The sequence below is a fragment of the Vanellus vanellus genome, assembly GCF_965231255.1.
Source record: "Vanellus vanellus genome assembly, chromosome: 3".
In the NCBI taxonomy this organism is placed as follows: domain Eukaryota; kingdom Metazoa; phylum Chordata; class Aves; order Charadriiformes; family Charadriidae; genus Vanellus; species Vanellus vanellus.
In genome coordinates, this window is record NC_138907.1 from 105,984,007 (window position 1) to 106,006,014 (window position 22,008).

Sequence of the window (22,008 nt, forward strand, 5' to 3'; positions counted from 1 at the left end):
CTTAGGACAGAGCCTGCTGCCTTCCTTTGGAACTAGCAATAACGTATAAGAATGCTAATGTCCTGTTTAACAGAAACATCTTAATAAAACATAAAAAGATCTGCTTTCTTTGATGTAAGGTCCCTATGTCTTTCTAAAATATCAATCTATTCTAGAGCTTTGAGTATAAACAAATCCCTTACACAGTCCATGCCAGTTCCAGGCTGAATTACCAATAGCAAAAACACTGGTTCTTTTTTTCAAAAAAGGTTTCTCAGTGATTTACTATACAGCTAAAACATTTGCCTTGCCTATTTATTTTTTTTATATAAAATGTATAAAATAAATGCATGTGCCCTTTTCAATACAGTCTGTCTGCGTAGATAGTTTACACCTTTCCAGTTCTGAGCAACATGACAAAAAGTATGCTCCAACTTTCCACAGGCAGGAAAATGCATTGTCAGATTTTGTCTCGTTAGGATGCTGCTCCACAAACAGTACTCTCAGGCGGTTCAGAATTCCAATGACAGCATACGCCATCACCACATACTGCAATTAACAAGGACTTATTGATTACAACAGTTGTTAGATCGAAATAAATAAAGCAGTCTCTCAATCAAAAGATAGGGAAATAACATCATACTAGTGTACAATACAATCAACATGTGTAGAGCATTCCTATTTTCCACATTCTCCTTTGATGGTCTTGCACTAAGTTGGAAAAACCTCTTACCACAGGATACCAAACATACAGTGAAACATTGAAGCTGTCTGCAGTCAGTTTCAAAGAATTTACATTTGGTTTAGGTTAATTTTCCTCGACCTGCAGTTAATTAAAGAGCAGCTGAACTACAAGATATTTCCCCCAACTCTAGTGGCATACATGGTCATGTCAATTGGTTGTAGTTTGAACAGCTTCAGTTCATTTTTGTTATAATTTAAAATCTCTGATAAAAAAGGTATTAAGCCGATGTCTTTTTATACAGAAACCACTGCCTTTTTGAGATAAAGAACATAACATTTCATATCTGCTATAATATGTCACATTTTAAAAAGGTAACTTGCCTTTTCTTTTTTTTGTATTCCGAATATGAACATGTGGCGCTCATTTCTGTTGCTTAAAACTTTAAGTCTGGTATCTGTTAAGTCATTCATTGTAGTTGAAATTCCTGGGACCACACAGTGCCATGTCTTCCTTAAACCATCTATTGCACCAGAAATGAAGAGCTGTGATGGAGATGTTCTTCCTATACTTTTCTAACACAGGAAATAGTTGGTTTAACATAAAAACAAATGCAGCTAAACTACATTGCCAGCAGTGCTTCTCCCTCAGTATCATCCAGGAGAGAAAGAAAACAAATGGCAGAAAAGGCTCCAGCCCAGATTGTGACTACGTGTAAACACGCAACCAGCACTTAACAGTAATGTCCCATTACGACACTGTTGACAGGAATTTTTTAAAATTCAGGTGTAAAAAAGTTTTTCTCAGATTAGGAATTGGCACAAACATAATCCAGAGATTATCCTTTATAGCAGCTTTTCCTTTCATGTGCTTGGCTTTTCACACAAAGCACAGCAAACACAAGAAGAGTTACAACCCAGTTACAACCAAGTGGCTCCAGCTCAACATCTTGGGAGCAGAGGGAAGGAAAGGGGGAGCCTCCTCTCTGCAAACATGCCAGAGAGGCTCCCGCCTGTAAGGGGGGGAGTCTGTGGGTCCCCCACAGGTGCAATCCATCTCCCCACTCAGGAAGCCAGAGCCAGGCTGACCATCTTACAGGGGGAGGGAGCCCTCCTGGTCCCCCGCTTTGTCCAGCCTCTCGGGCAGGATGAGCACAAAGGGTAGGAGCACACCCTTGGCATCTAAGGGAGCTTTAAGAAGCTCCCCATCAAAGGTGCCCTTGAGCCCACCATCTGCTTCCACCTCGCCATCCTGGGCTAGGCTGAATCGGAGAGTGCCGGTCCGGTTGACGCAGTAGATGGTGTTGCCCAAGGGGGCGCAGCGGAAGGGCTGCATGGGGCCACCACTGGGCCGCAGGCTGGCGCACTGGCTCCAGCGCTTGGCTACTGTGTTGTACCGGAAAACTTCGACACCACCACCAGTCCCGCCACCTGGGCCCTGCTCCCCACCACGGCCACTGCTCACATCAAAGCGGTATATGAAGCTCTTGAAGGCCACCATGTCAGCAGAGCGCCTGCGGCTGCTATTGTAAGGGCACTCCTGCCACTCATCACGCTTGGGGTCATACTTGAGCAGGCGGTAGAAGAGGGAGCCCCCTGACACATAGATCTCCCCATTGCAGGTGGTTGCCTCATGAGCCACAGCAAAGGCACCCTTGGGCAGGGGTGCCACGGGGCTCCAGCGGTCAGCCCGGGGGTCATACCTCTCCACGGTGAAGAGGCACTCGCCCCCCACGGCATAGAGGTAACCGTCCAGGGCCAGCAGCTTGAGCTGTGAGCGGGGCTGAGCCAGAGGCCGCACCTGGCTCCAGGTGTCGGTGAGGGGGTTGTAGCAGAAGACCTTGTCGGAGAGGCGGGCCCGGGGCTCGCTGCCTGCTGGCCCCGCTGCGATGCCCCCTGCCAAGAAGAGGTAGTTGTGGAGGACGCACATGGCACAGCCCTTGGCGTTGGCCTCCTCAGGCAGGCGCGTCAGCACCCTCCACTCACCGCTGGCCTCCTGGTAGCAGTGGATGAGGGAGCCGCTCTCCTCCAGTGACACCACAGAGGAGGGGCTCTGCGGCCGGCTGCTCTCACGGCTCTGTGGCCGGCTGCCGCCACCTGGCCGCTCGAAGGCATCGCTGACCTCAGCCACCAGCAAGCAGGGCCGGCCGGCCTCCATGCGCCGCTGCAGGATGAGGTCCCGCTCAGTGCCACTGAGGCGGCCATAGACACCAGGCTCCCGCAGCACCTCCAGGTAGTGGTCACTCATGAAGCGGTAGGCAGCCTCCCGCAGCTCCGCCAGCCGCTGCTTCTTGGCCAGGCAGAGGAGCTGGTAGCAGTTGTCGAGGCGGAGCTGGGCACGCATGGCCTCAGCAGCACAGTGCAGGGCGCAAGGCATCTGGAGGACGCGGGCGCCACTCACCACCTCGGCCAGGTTGTCGTGCCGCACCTCGCCCATGCGGGCTGTGTACACGTAGTCGATGAGGAGCCGCAATGCCCCGTAGCTCACCCCCTTCACCCGCAGGACGTCCCGTGAGGCACGGGCACGAAAGTAGTCACTCTTGGCCGCCAGCACCGACTTGTGCGCCCGGATACGACGCCCCGACACCTCGATCACCAGGTCGGGCTCCTCTGCCAGCCGCTCCCGCGTCCCCACCGCCTCCTCTTCCTCTTCCTCCGGCTGGCAGGCGGCGTTGTTGATGTCCCACTGGCTCTCCACCACCCGGCCGCCGGCGGCGGGAGGCTGCGGCTCGGCGGCGGTGGCGCTGAAGCAGAGGGAGGAGCTGAAGCCGCAGGGGGCGGCCGGGGTGGGCGGTGGCGGCGGCGGCGGGGCGCCGTGCCCGGCCCCGCTCTCCTCCTCCTCCGGCCCCGCCGGACCGCTGCCCTCCATGGAGCCGGGCTAGCTGCGCCGGCGCCGCGCCGCGGCCGTGCGAAGGGCTCTCGGCCGCAGCGGAACGGCCATCACCTGCGGGGGAGACCGGATAGAACTCAGCTTCCCGCGGCCAGGCCCCGCTCCCTCCTGCCGGCTTCCCCCCCTTTTCTGCTGCTCTCAGGCGGGGCCGCCTCTGGTTTCCGGGGCTAAACCCGCGGTTCTCCCTTCCCCGGAGGGTCCATCCTGCGGCTCTGCCGCCTCCCGCTGCCCCGGGGCGGACTGCGTTAGCTGACCCCCCGAAAATCTCACCTCTTTCGAGGGGGGAGGGAAGGCACGATCGCCCCGATGAGCACCTCAACAGCCTGAAAAGCAATTCTAGTTTTCCTGTTGCTATGCTAAAATTGTAAGCAGTTTGCATGAACAGCACCCTTTCGTGACAACTGGTCCCTACGCTGTGCTGGGCAATGAGGTAAAACGTCCTTTAAACACAGATACTGCGGAATACTATCATAATTTATTCACCTTGTGCAACTATTCCAGTGCAAGATCGTGGTTGCAATCTATTCTGGAAAGATATTTCCCACTAGCCAAGCTTTCCTTTACGTGACCTTCGCGAAGGTTTCTTCATATCACTGCTCCTCATATGCATTCCCCCTGTTTAAAAGAAAGTATAAAAAGTTGGTCAGTTTTAAAATGGATATATTCTCAGTTCACTCAGAAGTTTGGGACTATTTGAGTGATATTTCCTTTAACAGGATATCTATAGTACCCTAAAGTGACCAGAAGCACACCAATAGATTCTAATTGTTTACAAAAGACATCAAAGGCTTTTTTGTTGTTGTTACAACAAAAGCAATCAGACATGTATATAACAGCATATGTAGTGTAATGCATTAGTGATATGTAAGTCAGACTTCATAGGGACTGGTTCATGTCTGAAAGATTTACAGCTTCTGTTAATAAAAAGTAGAAGCGAGCAAAAATCACAATAGATAATTAGAACATGAAGTTTCTTCTGGGAAAATGGCAGGCCACAGGGCACGGCTGTAAGTAGGTTAGTCCCTGTCAGCACAATCACCACCCAGTTGTATCTTCATTTCACAAACATAGTTTTTAGAATTTAACAAAGTGCTGTTTGTTTGCCTCATGTTTGTTTATAAATATCCCAGGCTCCATTTAAGTTTCAATGAATGATGCATGAAAATTCTCCAAATGTACTTAATTTCATGTAATAAGTATCTGCAGCTCTATTTTTAAGGAGGTTATTAATTTCCATTAAAATCCCCATTGGCAGGTTCTTCCACAGTCCTCAGGGAACACTCATTTCTATGTAAAATATGCCTTGTGACTTCCTTTCAACAGAGATTATTTATTTACCCTATTAAATTAATATTAGGAAAATCTAACTTTTTTGATTTTTTTTTTTTTTTTTAGTGAAAGCATAATTGGTAGGTGACATTGTCTGGAAACTCCTGACACAGACGTGAAACCTAGAAGCCCATACTTGCACAAGCAAACTTCACTTACATGATAGTATCAGTCTTCTCTTACAGGTTTTTATTTTGTTTCCTTGCCCTGTGAAGGACTTTCTGCTACATTTGATCACAATAAATCAATACTGAGGTTTGATTTCTGTATATTTGAGCCTTTGAGACTATAACAAGGTTTCAACAGCATTTGAAAACTCCTTACTAGAATGAGTAGATTTCACAAACTTTGTTTTTCTCATCTTGGTGTTTAAAAACCTGGCACTTGGGAACCTTCTGTGACATCTTATGAACTTTGGATAGCCTTAGTGGCAAATTTCCTGAGGTCCAGACCCAAACTCAGTAGGTTCAGCTTTACTGACTTTTCTGCAGCTTTAACTAGACGAGGGGAAATGCAGTGATCTGTCTGTACATTTGGTGTGTCTGAAAGATATATTGATTAATTAATAACTTAAACTGGGCAGCATCCCTGTCGATGTGATTTTGTTTTTCAGTGAGTCTTCACAGTACTGAATTCACTATGTAACCATTTTTTATTCTGATTTATTATGCTGTAGACATTGAGATTAATCTACTTTCTGCTCCAGGCCCTCCAGAGCTTTGATGATCACTTTGTTTGAGAGCAGCTACTGTAACTGACATTGGCAAAACGACAAAGGTCAAATACAGATGGTGAGAAAAACACCTAGAATGGCAAGCTTTGATATACTGTTATATTAAGAAAACTGCTACCAGCATATCATTTGTAACGTAACTAAGTATTGAAACATTCTGTATCTCCTCTGCTCTTTCTTGGGCTAAGTGACCCAATATCCAACCCTTACCTTGCTACAGCTCTGGGTAATTGATTTCCTCAATCATGAATATTCAAAGGCGCTAATATACTTTCCCCCATTGCTCTAAATATTATGATCTTTCCTGGATCCAGACATGCCTCACTTCTGAGACTTCTCCTAACTTCTCCTACTTATGTTCCTCCTCTACAAGAAGGAATGAGCAGCTTCAGATAGTTTCAAGCTCTCACGACTACTGCTTGATTTTGCAAGTGAAACTATAAAGGAAGAATGAAAGAGAATGCTACCAAAAATAAAAAATGTGGGTGTCTAAATGTGAGAAGTCAAAAACAGTCACTGTAGTACCAATAATATCTCCGTATGGTGAAATGTATTTCCTGCATCATGTCTTAAAGGAAAATCACCAATTAGAATATTCAAAGTTGTTAAAAACAGCATCTAGAAAAAGTAGGCTTTTCAACTTCCTTGGGTAACGAAAATAAAAAGGCCAAGAGCCTCCTCAAGCACAGCAATCATACCTTTTCCAATATTCAGATATCTGCTAGGATCAGAAGTTTGACTTGACACTGAGATGCTATTGAGAAAGAAGCTGCCACCCACCGTAGTCCTAACAAACACCCATATTAACCACCTCTTGAGGAATCACAAGGAGGAAGAAGGACTAATGGTACGGCTTGCTAATGGCAAGCAGCAGAACTCTGAAGAAAATTGTTTTCTGATTTACTTACAGCTAACTACCAAGAATATGTTGAAATTCATGCTGAGCATGAGGAGGATTTGAATCAAAGTTATCACATGCAATTTAGACAACAAGGGACTCTACAGTGAAGCTGAAGACTTAGAAAAACTAAAAGAGGTTTTGGAGAACTTTGTCAATGGCAGAGCAATGACTGCTCCAGCAATCTCAGCACCTGAAAATAAAGTATAGGAATTACACAAAGATGAAGCTGAAAAAACAATTCAGAGAAGTTGTGGAACCTTCCAAAGCACTGAGCAACACGACCGATCCAAGTTTAAAGGTCAGGGATTTAGCATAAAACAGGAAGAAGCAGAAAGGGGCTGATGGAAATACAATACTGAACTCCTTCTTCATTCTTTTTTTTTTTTATCTACAGCAATCGAAGAGTTGTATTGCTGTTCTGGCGACACAGAACATCCAAAAATTACAGAATCACAAAAGATACTTGATACCTGTGCTGATTCAAAAGGATCTGAGTTCCTAGCGATCTCGTTTGGCTTAAAACAAACTTGGGTTTAGCACTTTTTCAACACTCACAAACAGGATAGGTACTGGAAAAGGAAGCAAGCTGTTCAGAGTACATAGCATATGTGGACTGATGTCACCTTATATACTGGGGACTTTTAAGTCAGAAGCTGAATTACTTGGACTGAAACTGTTTTCATTATCATGGGTTTGGTCTAGGGATGATGTAATGTTAATGGACAGAGGAACTGCCAACAAACACGAACTGTATTTACAGACTTGGCAATGACACACTTACAACATCCTGGATGTGTGCCCCCAACCTCAGATGCTGTAAGACATTGCTCAAGTAACAGCACAGATAAGAAGGCGTAGCTTTTTCTGACAGAGGAACTGTTATGAAGAGCTGCAGGTAAAGTTTCCTGGCACTGTATTCATTTGGCAGTTCTTCTGATAAAATCCAATTAAATGCTTGTTTTGCATTGTTCTCTCTCTATTTTTTTTTTGTGCGGTGCCAATAACCTTTGACCAAAACCTTGTCCTCTAGCAAGACCCACTTTCTCCGGGGAATATGCACATGTGGGAGGAATTGGGTTGCTGCTCTCCAGTTCACAAATGGAAACTGCTCTGACTCAGTCCCAGGGTAAATAAAAGCAGTGCTTTCCCTATCATCCCTATCATAAGCAACTCTAATTTACATAAGCAGGCTATCCTCCCCAAGAGACACTACAACAGTTCAGAACTGACAGAATGCCATTCTGCTCCACCTTAGTCCAGGAAATGCTTTTGTAAAAACTTGTACAGCCAAATTTTACCCCAGTAGGGAATTCCCTTGGGATAGGGGCGTCATCCGATTGAGATGATTAAGGAGTCCAAAGAGGCAGGATCATCAAAAGAGAGAAAACATCCCTTGTATTTATTTAAAAACTAAAAGATGACTGTTAAAAGTAGAACTGGCCAGTGTGAAGATATCCAGCTCAGCCCAGAAGGCAAAACCTTCTGGAGGGCAGAGTCAAGTGTAGAGGACTGCATATTTATAAAAAAGATCTGTTACACTCCTGCTCGTTGAGCAGATGTGTGAAAATTGGGGTAAAAAATAGTCTCTTGGGGAAAACACCTGGAGCATAGAGATGCCACTTCTCTGAAATGGCTTGCAGCACTTGAATTCTTACATCCTATTACAAATTTAAACTCTAGATCTTAGCTACTTGGATTAACCTCCTGCTTGTAAGAAGAAAAAAGAATTGTCTTTCAATGTCCCACCTCAAGAAAAACTGCAGGAAGAATAAATTTTTTCTTTCCCTTTTTTAAAATTAAGGGTTCTCAAAATCAGGGTTACAATACAATCCCAGTGTCTTACCCTGCCCACTGGATTTTGTAGTGTTGCATCCACACTCAAGTTGCCTATACAGCTTTCTTGTGACCTCTCAAGGTGTTGTAATTTTCTCACAACCTGTAACGGAGGTATGAATGTTTTTTATCTCATAACTGCAAAATTTTCATACAACCATAAAGAAAAATAAAAATTTAAGAAATGCAGCTTATGATTACAGACCACACAAAAAACATGTGGGCAGCAGTTCCTCATAAGAAACCCAGAGGAAGAAAAGGCTGTGTGTGTCTGGGCAGGGGGGAAGAGAGAGGAAATAAGTCATAATAAAAATATTATCAAAAGCCTGATGAAATTGATATTATAGCTAGCAAATCTAAACCAAAAACATACAAGTTCTAAACAGTTGTCATGACCAAAGAAAAGGTTTCCTAACAGTGATATCCATTAAGACAACTATTCTCTAAAAAGGAAACTATCATCTTTTAAGTTTCTTCTAGTTTAGGCTCTTCAGGAATAGTTAGGGAGCAGCAGTGTCTCTCAGTTCTCACACCAAAAAGGAAATAATACTCCCACAAAAGCAAAATCTAACAAAGGTTAAGTGCAAGTCCTCTCCAAAATCTCTTAGAAGAAAGAAAGTCTAACAGAAAAAGAACAGTCAGAAACTAGGTTTTGAGTGATTACACCACCTTTGTGGAAAACTCCATGGCTGATGTGACATCTTCATCACTAATTCACTACACATCAGGAGACAATGGTATGGCAATATGATACTGAATGTAATATAACTTTTTATGGAGAACTGTTGCTAGTTCTAGATATAAGGTGAGAGCATGTGGTTGTGTCTATGATACAATGAAACTAAGCAAACTTCAGTTTATCTGGATGCAGCTAACACTACATTAGATGAACAGGTGTACATAACATACCAGCGTAGTGCTACAGCTGAAAGCATGAATGCAGTCCTTGAATGTATATACTGGGAAATAAGGTGCAACAGTAGGAAAAAGGTGACCTTTCATCTATAGCATTAGTAGGTTTGTAATGGAATATGATGGATGGTTGGACAGAGGGATGAATGGATGTTCCAGGCTTTACATTTTGGAAGTAGTATTTAAAAATCTGGGAGGACAGAAAAAGTACCAAATTATTTAAGAGCTATAGAAATACACTTCAGTGAGAGACTCGCAACAGCACTCTGCAGCCAGACACAAGCTTACTCTGTCTCCACAAAGTGTATGCCAGCCTCAAGCCAACTCCCATGAAAAAAGGTGACACCTAGCGCCACTTCACAGCCAGACTTGGGAGAGAAGGTGGCTTATGCTAGTAGCTTGGAGAACAGGTAGAGCAAGCCTTAGTCAGCCCAAGAAATGCAGTGCTGACACTTCTTCAGAGCTTGGTATGTTTGCCCTATGACTTGATGACTGTGCACAAGTGTAAGCACATGAAAATTCTGCATACTGATGGCCACCTTAGGCTGGTGGAGAAAGCCCTAAACAAACCAGGGGGTGGAAGTGTAAACAAAGTAAAATATTTACACTACTGGGTGGAGGGGAGGACTACCACAGTATATTGTGGATACTGAAACTTTACATGAATTGAAGGGGAGAATGGGCTCAAGGAAGAGAAATCTATTGAAGGTGACCAAATATGTACTAAACACTATAACTGCGACCAGCTTAGGAGCATTCTGAGCTGGAAAATGGTTAGAGTATTAATACTCAAAGATAAACTAGCATCCCATGGGGAAATACATGTTTTTACCCTGCTACATGCTTCTTTCAATACTGGATTATGGTCCGGGCATGTGGGAGGCAGGATGCTGAGCTAGCTGGACATTTGATCTGACACAGGAAGATCCTTATTCTGATGTGATGAAGGAGATTGGGAGTACGTGCATTGCTGGAAGGGACTTGAAAGTCTGGGGGGAATGAAATTTGACAGAAGCAGACTAGTTGATCTAGTGATCCTTTCTGACCTTAAGTTCTGGAAATTGCCATGCACCAGGAGTCCTGATATCAAGCAAAGCATCAGCCTGTGATGATGAAAAGCCTCCTTTGAGCATTAGTGTAGTTAACTGCTGTAATGTTGATTGCAGAAATGCTTTTCAGCCAGCATTAAACTGTGTTGTCAACAAATAAATAATTGCAAATGTGTTCAAAGTCTCTGAGATCACTTTGGCAATGTTGGTACTAACAAAGGAGGAGGAGAATATCCACTGAGAAGCCAAGTCAAGCAAACCAGAAGATTTCTTCAGATAGATTTTTGAAAATAAAAGAAAAGTTAGGCTTGGTTTTGCATTCCAGAAGAGCATTTGATCCCCATGAATGTACTGCATTCTTGCAACGCACCTGCTATGCACTGCATTTAACACAGAAGATGGGCCAATATAATTGGAGGAAATAAAATTCCTTGCTTAAGATAAAACTGGATTTTGCTTTTAATATCATTATGGAAAGGGCATACAGATTAAAGAGCTCAAAGCACCAGAAATCTGCCAAAGTTTGTCACCATTGTGCTTGAGAAAGGCAGAATTTGAGAACTAACAACAGACTTCGAAGGAAAGTCAACAAAGTCCCATTCTTCTGAGGCTTAAGCAAAGGAAAAGAAAGTAAAAGGAAAACTTCTAGATTAGGGAGTAAGGAAAACACTTCTTTTTCCAGACAAACTCTACATCAGATACTTAAGAGATAAAAGCCTCACTTCAAAAGATTGAACAGGCTCACCCATTTCTTGACAAATTAAGTAAGCAATGCTTAAACAGGCAGAAGTCCTTCAGACACACGGTGAATGGCACTCTTCTCATTTTTGGAGATCATACATTGTTTCTTTGCCCAGATACTTTTTCAAACTTCAGGTTTATAGTCATTCTAGCCACTGCTAAAAATTAAACTACATCTAGTTAGATTTACAAAATAGTTCCAGGTTTCTGCAGGCATTATCTCTACACAGACTTTGGGCTGGATTCAAAGATGGAGAGACCTGCTGCAATGCTAAACGTGGCAAAGGCTTACTTTGAGGGCAGTTTTATCTGGCAGATGGAAATGCAACACAGATATAAGACTTAAGACAGCCATATCAGATAGGGAAAAAAAAAAAAAAAAAAAAAAAAAAAACCCACAAACCTCCAGCATGACAGCCGTAATCTGAAAGGAGGAAAAGAACTAGCTTGCACAGACTTCTTTCTGCCATGGCAGAAGTGCTTCTGGTAAAGTTTGTTGCTGGGCCTATAACTGAACTATTAGGTGACTCATGGGAGTCTGACTTCTTTTATTTATTATTTCATGGAAATCAGGCCAAGGTGGAAAGACATGGGGCAGGCCTGAGGCCATATTCCTACACAGAATTGATCTGTGGGTGGGATGCACCTCCCAGTTCTCCTGCAAGGGCAGAGATGGATGTTACGTCTCTGAGCTGTACAGTACTGCTGATCTACCTGTAACCAGCTCCTGGAATGGAATCCCAGGATTCCATTCCTGTCCACACATTCCATCCTGTCCACACAAGGACAGGTTCTGTACTCATATGCATCCTGTGGGTACAGTCAGATGCCAATTGATTGGGATCCTCAAAAACCAGCATACGAGAGCTACCAAGGGCTAGCCAATAGAAAAATACCAAAGACTATGGTGATGAAGTGCTTAACTTGTGTGATCAGGAGGTGTCAGTTCTTACTTTGGGTGCCTCAACCCAGAATTCTCTCCAAAATAAACCTAAATTATTTTAAAAGACAGCAGTACTGACTCTTGCTGCTACTTCACCTTTCTCTACAACAGTTAGATCTCTGACCAAGCTTCATGGGAAACTTGCCACTGCTCCTTCCTTTGTCTGACAAGATTAAAACACCCAAATGTCAACTGAGTGCCCAAACCATCAAGACTGTGAGAAGAAGGTTACTCTCCTTCACATTAAGTATTGCTTTTCACAGAAACAACAGAAAATGTTGCCCAGAGAGGTTGTTGAGGTCCCATCCCTGGAGGTGTTCAAGGCCAGGCTGGACATGGTCTTGGGCAACCTGATCTAGTGGGAAGTGTCCCTGTCTATGGCAGGGGGCTTGGAACTTGATGATCTTCAAGGTCCTTTCCAACCTAAACCATTCTATGATAAAATGTTACTGAGGTAGAGAAAGAAGAATCCTGGGTTCTCTTCCCCAACGAAAGGGTTCTTCCCATTGCCTTTTGTGTGGCAGGGCTCAGTTATACTGCCTGTAGATCCAAGCCATCCCGGCCTGTGCTAGGACTGAAAAATACTTTCGCTGATCTCAAAGCAGAAACACATGCTAAAGTCATAGGTACTTTGGCAAGGCTTTACTATCAGAAATGCCTGTAGGCTGTCAGTACAGATTTCACCAAGAAATGGGACTGGTTTTTAGCAGCAACTATGTAATGGAGGGCCTAACAAAATTTGAGGCTACTACACCTGGTCATCAGAACTAAACAGGGGAAGAAGAGTGTAATGCATGCTGTTCACGTTACTAGAAGGTAATAGTTGCTGACCAGTCAGAGATAGAAATAAAATAGGTTCCTATTAAAATACTATTATATTAAAATAAACTTCCATGGCCTGACACTTTCTGCATTGGATTCATAACATCTTTTACTATAATGTGAATTTCATATGCTGAGCCTGGGTGTTCAGTCTGCCTGCACTGATTTCTCTGACTACATTCAACTTTTACATTTATAATTTAGTGCAAGCAATCCAATATCTCTCACAGTATTTCTTTTTTCCATTTAACAGGGCAGATAGGTAACAGTTAAGATGTCTGAATTTAAGGGACAGAAAAGACTGCCTGGTTATCTAATCTTATTCCTACAAGACCAGGCCAAAGAATTTTATTCCTGTACCAAGCCAATAACTTCTGGCTGAATTAGGTCAAAGCGTTGTTCTGCTCAAATCATCCGTCTCACATCTATATGGCTTCTCTGTTTTGGCCAATGACCTTGATGGAAAATAAGGTGACAAATGGATCATCTTGGATACCTTGAAGAAACATATATGCTGCTTTTCACTTCGGACTTCACTTCTTTGTCTTCTGCACTTTTCTATCTGCTGACTTGGCAGCATTCTGTTTTCCCAAAATGATCCATGCTTTTTCTGAAGAGACGTACAGACCGGCAGCACAATCGTGAAGGGTGCCTCAGGACTGTCCCATGTGCTTTTGGACTTCCCCAACGCAGAGGAGAAGTAAAGATTGTAGTATGGCTGACTAAGCTATGATTCAAACATGTCCTTTTCAAGTGCTACAGAATAAAAGCTTGTTAATGCATGCAGTTAAATTTGCATCATGTGTGACAGTCAGGGTGCTATTCTTATATTTGTTAGGTAGCAACCTGTGCAGCGCTGAACAGAGTCAGGACCTGGAGTAAGAACTAAGACCTCCAAATCAGGATGTGAGGCAGAGAGGTGTTTGGTTTTATGGTTATGATTTGGGAGGTGTGAGAAGAAACGCAGATTCAGGGGTCCTGGTTTGCAGTTCTTGACAATTTTGAGATTTTGCTATTTCACTTACAAGTCTAAAGTTTGGTTGCTTCTGACTAGGGAGTGATTTTTAGATATACATCAACAACATCTCCTCAAAGCAGATATCGAGGCTTTTCAGCCACTGTACTCCAAAAAGTTGCCTGATTTTGGGGGTGCAATAGAAGTATTTATTTCCCCATAAGGCTGCAAAATGTCTTGGCAGGGATACCGTCCATTGGGCTAACAACCTAATATATCTTGCAACTCTGTTGCCCATCATAAAGGCCTCCTGGTCTTCTGTCACAGAGAATGAGCGGTATAGGCCTCATCCTGACCAACAAGAAGCAGCACCAGTGAATTTTATCATATGAATGCAACATGAACAGTCTTTGCCCTCCTCTTCCTATGTAAAACTTCTTGGGATACATGGCACTAACTGCAAAGCTTACAAAGCAAACCACTCAAATGACATTTACTTTACTGTTTCTGCATCTGCTGTGAAAACCAAATTCCTTCATGACTCCCTTATCGGTTGTTATTAAACAAGAAATACGTCATCTGTGTACTGCCCACTTCTATGGCCTTGGAGAGAACGAGGCTTGTGCTAGTAGCCTGCAGCTAGAAACTTCCACCTAAGTTCCACAGAGCTTTTTGATAAGGCCAGAGTCTGACATCACTTTAAATCCCATCCCTGTTGTAATCAAGGGAAAATTCCCATTAACTTCATGAGTGTCTGGATTTCCTACACTGTGCATACAAATGTGCATGGTAGCTTTTTTTGAACTGAGGCAATGTGGGGAGTTGCAGTAAAGGAGAGATGAAAGCAAGCTACCGGATAAGACAAGAGCTCTCCCATGAAGAGATTTGTCTTTGACTGATGGAATCAGAACGTTTGTTGTTCACATACCATTCCTGTAGCAAAGGGTTGGCTTTTCGTTCTTACTGTCTAACACTTTAAAATATGGGTTGCAGAAATAATAGTTTACCTCCAGAGCTTAGGGCCTGTTCTTCCAATCTACTTAAAAGAGAGGGAGAGAGGAAAGCAGAACTGCTTCCAAGAGAAAAAAGAAAAAAAAAATATTGCAGATCTCTGACACGTTGATAGTCTGAAATGATTCAGAAGTCCAGGAGCCTTCCAGCAGTTCGAAATCCACATGCAAAGCTTACTCTGCTCCTTAAATACTCCTGGATGAATCAGAATCCAGAAAAACAACAGCTTGTGCTAATCTGTGAATGTGTACGTGTAAAATGACTTCAATACTATTAATTAATGCAAATCATGTTGTGACAGACAACATACCAGCATGGAAGCTGCTTGTCCAACTTATGTGGATTTGTATGGAAAGGTTGCGGTTTCTGGCATGTTTCCGAGTGAATTAAAAAAGGCTGTCAACCCGTCTGCTTTAGCCAGAGGCATAGCAATGGCAGCTCGTGAAACATCGCACCTGAAAAGCATTTATAGGATACATCTTTCTTCTCCCTCTGACACACAGTGCAAAATCTGTAGAACTACTGGAGGCTTTTTCCAGCTTGTTTTGCATTAAATAAACTGACTTAACCGATCATGAATTCCTGCCATCCTCACTGATGAGGTATAAGAAACTGGAAAGTACCAAATGTGCAATGCAGAACAAAGGACCTAGCCAACTCTTTTTTGCATTAACACTCAATCACCCATATACAATACTGACCCAGTCTTGTAAATCTTTCAAAGCCAAAACTACCAGTTAGCACCCAAGGAGCGTTTTAGGATGAGGACGGAGAAAAGGCTACAGAATTGTCAACACTGTCTAAGGAAAACACAGCATATATGGTCCCGATCCTGAAGACAGTTGCATGCAGATTTAAATGCTCTGTGTCACAGGACTAGCCCCACTCATAATGCCAATATCCACATATGTAAACGGGGTGTTTGCTTAATTAACTGCAGGTGGAAGGCAAAATCTCTGTCCATTCACTGTATTGTCACGTGGTTACAAGTGCTGGCACAAGGAAGGGGGCAGGAATGTATGGCCCAGGCTAGGGAAGGAGCAGGGTCCCTTCCTGCTCAGTGACAGCTCAGTCATAGATCAGGTTGAACTGGTTGTCAAATCCTGAACTGCTGTAAAGTAATTCTTCTGCAATGAAAGGAACTAATCATGCCTGTTCTCTGACAAAACAACAGAGACCAAAAACAGAGCAGAAAGAACAGATGATGACAATACCACTGAAAAGTAAAACAGCAGACATGAAAATGTCATGTCCCAAGAAGGCCAATGATATCAAACACAATAAAAATGAGCTCATTTTTTAAATGGGTATTTCCAAGGATGTGAAGTGGTCTCAGCTTCTGTTCAGAGGAAAGAAACAGTCTCCTAACTGCAATGTTGTAGAATCTCAGTAGGGAAAAACAGCAAAATCCCTACAAAACCCATACAGGATCTCACAAGACAGAAAAAAAAAAAAAAAAAAAAAAAAAAAAAACCAAACCAAAAAACAACTTTAATTCTACTTTAAAAGAAATTGCAGGATTTCCTTTCATGCTTTATTGTACCCTTCTTTAGCAGCCAGCTGCCCCTAATATCCTCTTGCAACAGGATACTACAGAATGCTGAAACCCCTAGCAAGTAGGATCTGGATCTAGTCATCTAACCACATCACTGTCTCTACGGTAACCTAGGCCAGCCCTAAATACTATAATCCTGCTTTACTATAGTAAAGCCAGTTAATGGCTTTCATTGAATGCGCCTGCCAAATAATGGTGCTCTAATATTTATTGACATTTCAAATCTGTCCATCTATTTGGACTATTTGTTACACTGCAAAGTGACGCAAGCAAAGCATTCCTAGAAGAACGGAAGCTATTAAGGATTTCAGTCTTTTGATATCGTCAAGGCGCAGTCTTGCAAACTCCAGCTTCTAAGAGTGTCATCATTGACTTCAGTGCCAGCAATGAGACCCTGCAGCGTGGGGAGCTGGGGCAAGCAAGGGGCCAGCCCTCGGCTCTTTGGCAGGTTCTCATCAGACAGTGCCATTAGCACTGGATGACCAGAGCATCCCATTGGCATGCACTGGATGAATTAAAGAGTGAATAAATGCCGCGTGATGGGCCTTGGGAAGAGGAGAGCAGAACAGGAAAGATGGGCCAGAGTTAAGCCTGGGAGCAAATATTGCTTTTTCAATACTAGTGACAATTTAATTATTTTCCATAAGCATCCCATTTAATTCCTTTTTGGAAGACAGATGGTTAAGTCTGAAAAACGGAGGAGCTCTTCAGCTCCTCAGATCTTATAAAAGGATTGTTCTACTTTATTGCTATTCTATTTTTTATTGCCCTACTTTTTTCTAGCTTTTTGTTCCAGTTTACTATTGTTCAATTAAGTTGCTGTGGAAAAGCTTTACAGTATATTGTTTCTAGAGAGTTTTATTTGTCCTTGATGGGCGGAAGAAGCTGGCTATAGGATTTAATAGTATTATATACGTGTAAGTTTGGGTTTGAGAGCCGGCTTTTTGTTGCTTTAAAGGGATCTGGGGTTGTTTAGCCTGGAGAAGAGGAGGCTGAGGGGAGACCTTATCACCCTCTACAACTACCTGAAAGGAGGTTTTAGAGAGATGGGAGCTGACCTCTTCTCCCTGGCGACAAGCGATAGGACAAGAGGAAATGGGTTCAAGTTATGTCAGGGCAGGTTTAGATTAGATGTTAGGAAGCATTTTTTCACTGAAAGGGTTATTAAACATTGGAATAAGCTGCCCAGAGAGGTGGTGGATTCACCATCCCTGGAGGTGTTTAAGAAAAGGGTAGATGAGGTGCTTAGGGACATGGTTTAGGAGTGGTGGTGTTTTTATCAGGGTAGGTTAATGGTTGGACTTGATGATCTTAAAGGTCCCTTCCAACCTCACTGATTCTATGATTCTATGATTCTATGACCAAACATAAAAAGCCTACCGGCTTTGGGCCATGGAAATTCAGTAGGACTTTTCTTCAGGCATCTCCCACCCTGCAAAATTGTGCACACGTGTGTACACCCAGGGCTTGCACCACTTTTAAGAGGATGGGGATGCAAGCCATGGAATAATTTATAGCGCGAAGCAATCTGCTGCCCTTACACATCCATAAACGCTGGTGTAAAGAGCCATTTAGATTTTTTTAATGGGTCAGCAGGATTAAAAATAAATAAATAAATGAATAAATAATAATACGCAGCCATCAGGTTTGCCTCCTCTGCGACATACGGAGAAGGGATATGGGGGTATGCCCGGCCGCCCGCCCGGGGAAGGTGGATTAAGGGGGAAGCTGAGGAGGGGGGAAGCACGATTAAAGCACGATTAAAGCACGATTTGGGTCTGAAGGTCCTCCAAATTCCCCCCCTACACGGCTACCGTGGCTCTGCGTCGCGGTTTTTACCTCAGTTATCGGCCGGCAACACCGCCCCCCCCGGCGGCGGGCCGGGAGGGGGGGTCGGGCACGTCCCGGGGCCGGGGTAATACCCTCTCCCCCCCTCCCGGCCCGCCGCGCTGACTCTCCTCTCTCCCCCCGAGCAAGGCGGGCAGGCAGCTGCTTACCTTTCGTCGTCGGCCGGCAAACCCCACGTCGCTCTGGGGAAGCTCCCTCCGCCCCACCTCGCTGCCGGCAGCGCCGGAGCGGGAGCCGGCGGGGGGGAAGCCGGGAAGGATGAAGCCGGGGGGGGGAGGGAATCGGCGGGGCGATGCCAGGCGACGCCAAATGGCTGAAGCGCGGGGGCTGGGCTGGCGGAGGGGGCCGGGCGGTCGCTGTGGGGAGGGGGCGCGGGGCCGCGCTCAGCCCCTTTGTTCGCCTGACACACACACACACACACACACACACACAAGGAGAGAGGGAGAAACTGGGGGGTGTCACAGACCTGTTGCTCGTAGCGGCTCCCGGCGAGGGGCAGCCGCTTAGAGGCGGGAAGCGACGCCGCCGCTCCCTGGGCTGGGTATCGGCGCTCCCCCGTTGGAGCGAGGCGGGCCGGGAGGTGGGGAGAGGCGGCGGATCAGCCCCACCTGCCCGCGCTGAGGAGAAACTCCCTCCTGGCGGCGCCGGGCGGGGAAACGGTGGGTCCTCAACCTCCGGGCGGGCGAGGGGAGGCGGGGGGGGACACACACCATCCCTGAGGTAAGCGGGGCGGCCGCGCCGCTCCCCTGCCTGAGGCAGGCCCGTGGGGGTTTGCTGCAGCTGCCCCGGGCCCCGGCCCAGCGGCCTGGTAGACGCGGCGCCCTCAGAGGAGCCCTGACAGACCCCGGGCTGTCCTCTGTCTCGGCCGGGGCACTCTCCGGCACCGGCCGTGCTTGCTGCGGGAAGCGACCGGGAGGGTTTCCAGCCGCAGCCTCTGCGTTATTCAGGTCTCGGCCGACGGAGAAGGAAGGGGGTGGAGGCCAGGCGGCTTCTGTTTGACTGCAGTTTGGATCTGGGTGCCGTTTTATCTCACTCTTGAAAGCTGAGACTGTCATCAGGGTTTCCAGAATTAGACCCATTTCCCAGTTTCTTGAGGAAAAAAAATAAAAAACAACAAAAAAACACCTTCATGTTACATTAGTGGTACCCTGGGTCTGCTCCTGATGCTGTCAGCGGTACTTACCCAGCTCACGTCCCACCATGGGCTGCGATCCAACACATACCGGGATGGCAGACACCGGCACTGCCGGCACTGTGTGATCCAGGCCTTTCTAAACCATCGCTGGTGCCTGGATATATTGCATTGCCTTCGCAACGTATAGTTTTTCTATGATACTGCTGTCACAAAACACTATTCATCAGCAGCTTTTCTCTTTTCCCCTCTTTCCCCTCTTTTCCAGGGTCCCGTCAGACTGGTTCTCCTGCAGCTGCCCAGCCAGTGGCTCCAGGCCCTGGCAGATGCTCTGGAGCAGACTCACAAAGTTACTCCCATCTCCTCTCTCCAATTAACCCCACGATTCACTTCTTCCATGCTGGTGGTGTAGCCACTGCAGCTGTATGTTCTTCCAGCTTCGTGGTGGTGATGGTTATGCATGGTTGGGTGTCTTCTCATTCATTTTGTCCCATTGCTCCTACTGTTTGACTTCAGTTTTCCTAAAACCTGTATGTGTTGAGTTAGCCCTTAATACACTAAAGTGCTTGCATGCAGTGCTGGGTAAGTGTAACACTTGAAACCCTTGGCTCCGCTCATGTTGTGCACTTACTTAAGTGCAGTGCTTAACCAGAAGGCTGTTTTTCAAGCTGAGGTCATGTCTCATCTCTACTGAGAGGCCAGTGTGCTTTTCGGTGCCATAAGATAAATAACTAATAATCATACGGTGTCACAGCAGTCTTAGAATAATTGGTAACCACAACATGTGGCTTTAGCATAATTGCAAATTTCCCACTGTCCGATTTGGGTCCATTACATGATTGGACTGTTACTGTCTGTACGTGGTTTTATTCTTTGCTAGCTGGAAGAAAGTTCCCTGTGATACAGCAGATCCATTAAAGCCTGCCAGAAATAACTCTCCTCTCCTGACATCAGGAACTAATCTTCCTGCTGTTTAACGTTACTTTAAATACTGTATATTTCAAGATGACACTGAAATTAGATAACTGATACAGGTCTGGAAAATTATTTTCACTTTTAAAATCCCTGTTATTCTATTCCTATGTGGAGGATTGTCTCTCCTTGAGGTGTCTGACTTCTGTTCACACTGATGTTACGTGGCTGTGGCAGCAATATCAAATCTGAGATCATTTGAGACTGTTCTGACTCATGCTTTCTGAATATATGACAACGTTAAGCACTACTGGATTTGCTTAGCTCCTCTTCGCATTTAACTGCCACATCGCATTCCAGTCTGTGTGTACACAGAGGTGTCTGAGCTAGCACTTCTAGAAATGATTGAAAATCAGTAGTGGGTAGGAAATAGCATATTGGGTGTTGATGGGCCATATTTGCCCCCGAGGTTGGAGCCAGCAAAAGACCTATACAAAATCTGAGCTCCATGGAGGTTGTAGCCTGAGAAGTCAGGTAGCACTTGGCTGTTGCAGACTTCACTGAACATTGCCAGAAGCAGATCAGGTCAAATGACCTCAGTTCTACTTTTTGAAAGTTTAGCTTTGGGCAAGTGATTCCCTAACCTTGTGAGCCTCAGTCTACTGTCCTCCCTCCAAGTTTTTTTACAATCCTCCATGCTCATTTGTCATCAAACCTTTAAGTGAAAACAGATATAAAGGAGGTTTGCTGACAGCACAACTTTTGCAAAATACTGCTGCTCTGTGGATCATAGGCTGGGAAACTTCCCATGGAGAATAAGGCCACTCATCAACTAGCCTTTCAGTTTTCAGTAGAACTGGAGATGATGCTCAAAACTGGGACATCCATTGTAGAAATCATCTCGGTTCTAGTTGTTTGATTTCCCTACTTAACTTGAGTTCCCTGAGGCTCCATTATAATTAATGTACAGGAATAACCATGTCTGGAGGGCAATTTTTCTCACCTATCTTAGACATCTTATCTTAGGATGAGGTGAATCATCCTTTGGTATTCCTTGTTTCTTTCCATTAGCTGTAAAGTCAGACTGGTACAGCTGTAGACAATTAATTTTTAAACACCTGAATTACACGATATGAATCATTGTCCCAGTGCAGAGAAGTCCCTGTCCTAAAGAAATCAGGTATCGCACAGCTTATATGATACATCATTTGGTGCCTGTCATCCACTTCTGTAGCCCAGCCAATGTGACAAATATTCAGAGGGACTGATTGCTTCTAACTGCTGCTACTGGCCATGGGACTTGCTGAGATACCGGTGTTCTGCAAGGGGCAACTGGCCTGGAGCAACAACGGTGGAGTGGTGAGCACAGTGAGGTGAGTCAGGGCGGAAAGGGAAGAGCTTGGTATTCGTTTTGCTCTGCCCCAGAAACCTTAGCTAGTTCCTGCCCGGTCACATGCAGTCCTTTCTTTCTTTCTCTCACATGCCAGCAATAGTGCTCACGGAATCACGGAATTTTCAGAGTTGGAAGGGACCTCTATAGATCATCTAGTCCAACTCCCCTGCCAAAGCAGGATTGCCAGAGCACATTACTCAGACTGCATCCGGGCGGGTCTTGAAAATCTCCAGAGAAGGGGACTCCACAACCTCCCTGGGCAGCCTGGGCCAGTGCTCTGTCACCCTCACCGTAAAGAAGTTTTTCCGTGTATTTGAACGGAACTTCCTGTGTTCTAACTTGTGCCCATTACCCCTCGTCCTGTTACTGGGAACCATTGAAAAGAGCCT

General features: G+C 45.0%; 1 protein-coding gene and 1 long non-coding RNA gene across 2 annotated transcripts; both read right to left on the reverse strand.

The window, feature by feature from the left end:
• Positions 1-1,753: 1,753 nt before the first annotated feature.
• On the reverse strand, positions 1,754-3,529 carry KBTBD11 (kelch repeat and BTB domain containing 11; the record flags this gene model as incomplete). The annotated part of the gene is made up of 1 exon (XM_082480361.1): positions 1,754-3,529. One exon carries the CDS (start codon positions 3,527-3,529, stop codon positions 1,754-1,756), a length of 1,776 nt encoding a protein of 591 aa, XP_082336487.1.
• Positions 3,530-3,573: 44 nt separating this feature from the next.
• On the reverse strand, positions 3,574-18,446 carry LOC309670851. Its single transcript, XR_014269057.1, has 4 exons — positions 18,332-18,446; positions 8,357-8,449; positions 4,034-4,165; positions 3,574-3,604 (listed from the first exon to the last, which is right to left on the reverse strand). It is a non-coding gene; the product is annotated as an uncharacterized lncRNA (long non-coding RNA).
• Positions 18,447-22,008: the final 3,562 nt, after the last annotated feature.